General features: G+C 46.0%; 1 protein-coding gene across 1 annotated transcript; it reads right to left on the reverse strand.

The window, feature by feature from the left end:
• Nucleotides 1-776: 776 nt before the first annotated feature.
• Nucleotides 777-1,589, reverse strand: LOC149199252 (uncharacterized). The gene has a single exon (XM_089400507.1). It carries the CDS (start codon nt 1,587-1,589, stop codon nt 777-779), a length of 813 nt encoding a protein of 270 aa, XP_089256633.1.
• Nucleotides 1,590-2,441: the final 852 nt, after the last annotated feature.

Here is a 2,441-nt window from a genome sequence, read left to right on the forward strand (position 1 = left end):
TATCGCCTCCTGGACCAGGATAAAATTGTCCACAATTTGTCTTCCCTGGATGAAGCCTCCCTGGTTCTCTGGAATGATGGACGGAAGGATAGCTTTCAACCTATTGGTGATCACTTTTGTTATCAGCTTGTAACCTATGTTACAAAGGGAGATAGGGCGAAATCTGGAGAAAGTGTTGGCTCCTTTTTCCTTAGGGATAAGGGCTAAGAAAGCCGAGTTGGTACCTCCTCCTATTTTCTGGCAAGCCTGAGATTTTCGAACCATTCTGCCTAGATCTTTTTCCACTATCTGCCAGCAAGTTTGCAAGAATCTGGCGGTGAAGCCATCTGGGCACGGTGCCTTGTCGGGCTCCATGGCGAAGAGGGCGACTTTAATTTCCTCGTCAGTGACATCTGCTTCCAATAATTGATTTTTTCTGGCCGAAATCAGATCTGGAACCTCATCCATTAAGGATGACATCTGTCCCTGGTCCTCTTTTTCACTATACAGGCTTTTGAAATGACAGAAGGCGGCATTTTTTATGCTTTGGATATCTCTATGAGTGTTATCCCCTTGATTTCAGAGATGGAGTTAAAGTTTTTCCGAGCTTGGGATTGCTTGTGAAAGAAAGCAGAATTCCTATCTCCTGCCTTGAGCCAGAGTCTACGAGATTTGACCCTCCAATACTCTTCCTCGACCAAGCTTGCTTTTAGAAGCTTTTGCTGAAGCTCAGCTTCCTTATCCAAGACTTCCTTTGTGATCACTTCATTTTCCGCCTTCAACTGATGGATCTCTAGTCATTTTTGGATCTTTTTCCTTTCCATTGCTGGATTGGGCAAGAGTTTAGCCCAAGTTTTCAGAGCAGCCTTCACTCTCCTGAGCTTTTCTTCCCAAACGTAGAAGGCTGAGCCGTTGATAGGCTGCTTCCATGTATTTTTTACTAACTGCATGAAGGTCTGCTCCTTGACCCACAGGGGGCTGAATTTAAAAGGAATGGGGCCTTGATCCATATGGGCCACGAGATCTAGCTTGATGGGTCTGTGATCAGACACACTGCATGGAAGAATGTGCATTCTAGATTCTAAACCAAGAAGAAGAAAAGAACTTTGAACAAAAAATCTGTCTAACCTTGCAGCAATGTGACCCAGGCCGAGTCTTCTGTTGGACCAGGTATATTTGCCTGATGAGGGTTTGATGTCGATCATGTCCCAATCCTGAAGCAAGTCCTCCGCCCATTCGCGTGCCGGATCCCTTACTATGCTTCCTCCACGTTTTTCGGCCAGGGATAAGGTAAGGTTTAGATCTCCGGCAATGATGATGTTTTCCAGAGTTTCAGAATCTGCCAATCCTCTAATGGATTCCCAGCAGACCTTTTTCTCTCCAGCGTTGACTGGAGCATACACGTTAATAAGGCAAAGGGTCTCATCTGAGCCCACATGCTTCAGCTTTGTGAACAACCAGTGAGAGGTGGCGATTTCATGTACCTTCATGAATTTGTTTGTGTTCCATAGAGTTCCCAGGCCTCCTGAGGCACCCCGGGCTGAGACTGCCTGCCCTTCACTTCTTTTCCATAGATTTTTGCCTATGTGGAGGAAGGCCTTATCCTCCATTTTAGTCTCCTGGATGAGGAGTATGTCAGGAGAATCGGATCTTATCAGAATTTTAATGGATTCTTCTTTTATTTTGCTCCCCATACCCCTACAGTTCCAGGAGATGATCTTCATTATTTTCTTTTGGAATGGGGAGCTCCTTTGGAGCTCTGGATCTGGTTTCTAGTCATCTTCGGAGTCTTAGCCAGGAGTTTCTCAAGGGTGGTCTGACTTCCTTGCACTTTGTCTTTGTATGTCTCCTGCTCTCTCTTTTCTCGGGTGGATTTGTGGCCTCTCATTGACCGTCTGGGCGAAGCCTGTGTACTTGCTATTTCTCCTTCCTCTTCTGGATCCTCCGAGCTTTGCCCATCCTCAGTCTCTTCTGAGGGTATCTCTTCCGTTATGACTGTATTTTTGTCGGCTTACTTTGACTCCGGCTGGGGCTCGTTGTGCGATGGTCCTTCATTTTGTATCTCTGTTCCTTGGGAGTTTTCTGTTGCTGAACTTAACTGAATAAATTTGTTCCCTTGATCCTCTATGTGAGGGGTTTGAAGCCCTGAGCCAGCCTGTGGGGCCTTGGTATTGTTATTTCCGGGTCTTGGAGCTTTGTCTTTGGCTCTTTTAACCTGAGTCCATCCTTCCTCCTTACCCTTCTCTGCATCACTGTTCTTCGGACAGTCTCTAGCAAAGTGGCCATAGACGTGGCATTTCCTGCACTTAAATGGGAGCTACTCATAGTCTAGTTTTTGGACATGCGACCAGTTGCCTACTTTGATCTTTATCGCCTCCGGCAGACCGATCTCCAGATCAACTTCAACACAGATTCTAGCGCAGTCAAATTGATCTTTGTTGTTGGCGTGGTCAATGAATTTA

Source organism: Pinus tabuliformis, chromosome 2_1 (genome assembly GCF_031772625.1).
Source record: "Pinus tabuliformis cultivar Carrire ecotype Pingquan chromosome 2_1, CPIR1, whole genome shotgun sequence".
Taxonomy (NCBI): Eukaryota; Viridiplantae; Streptophyta; class Pinopsida; order Pinales; family Pinaceae; genus Pinus; species Pinus tabuliformis.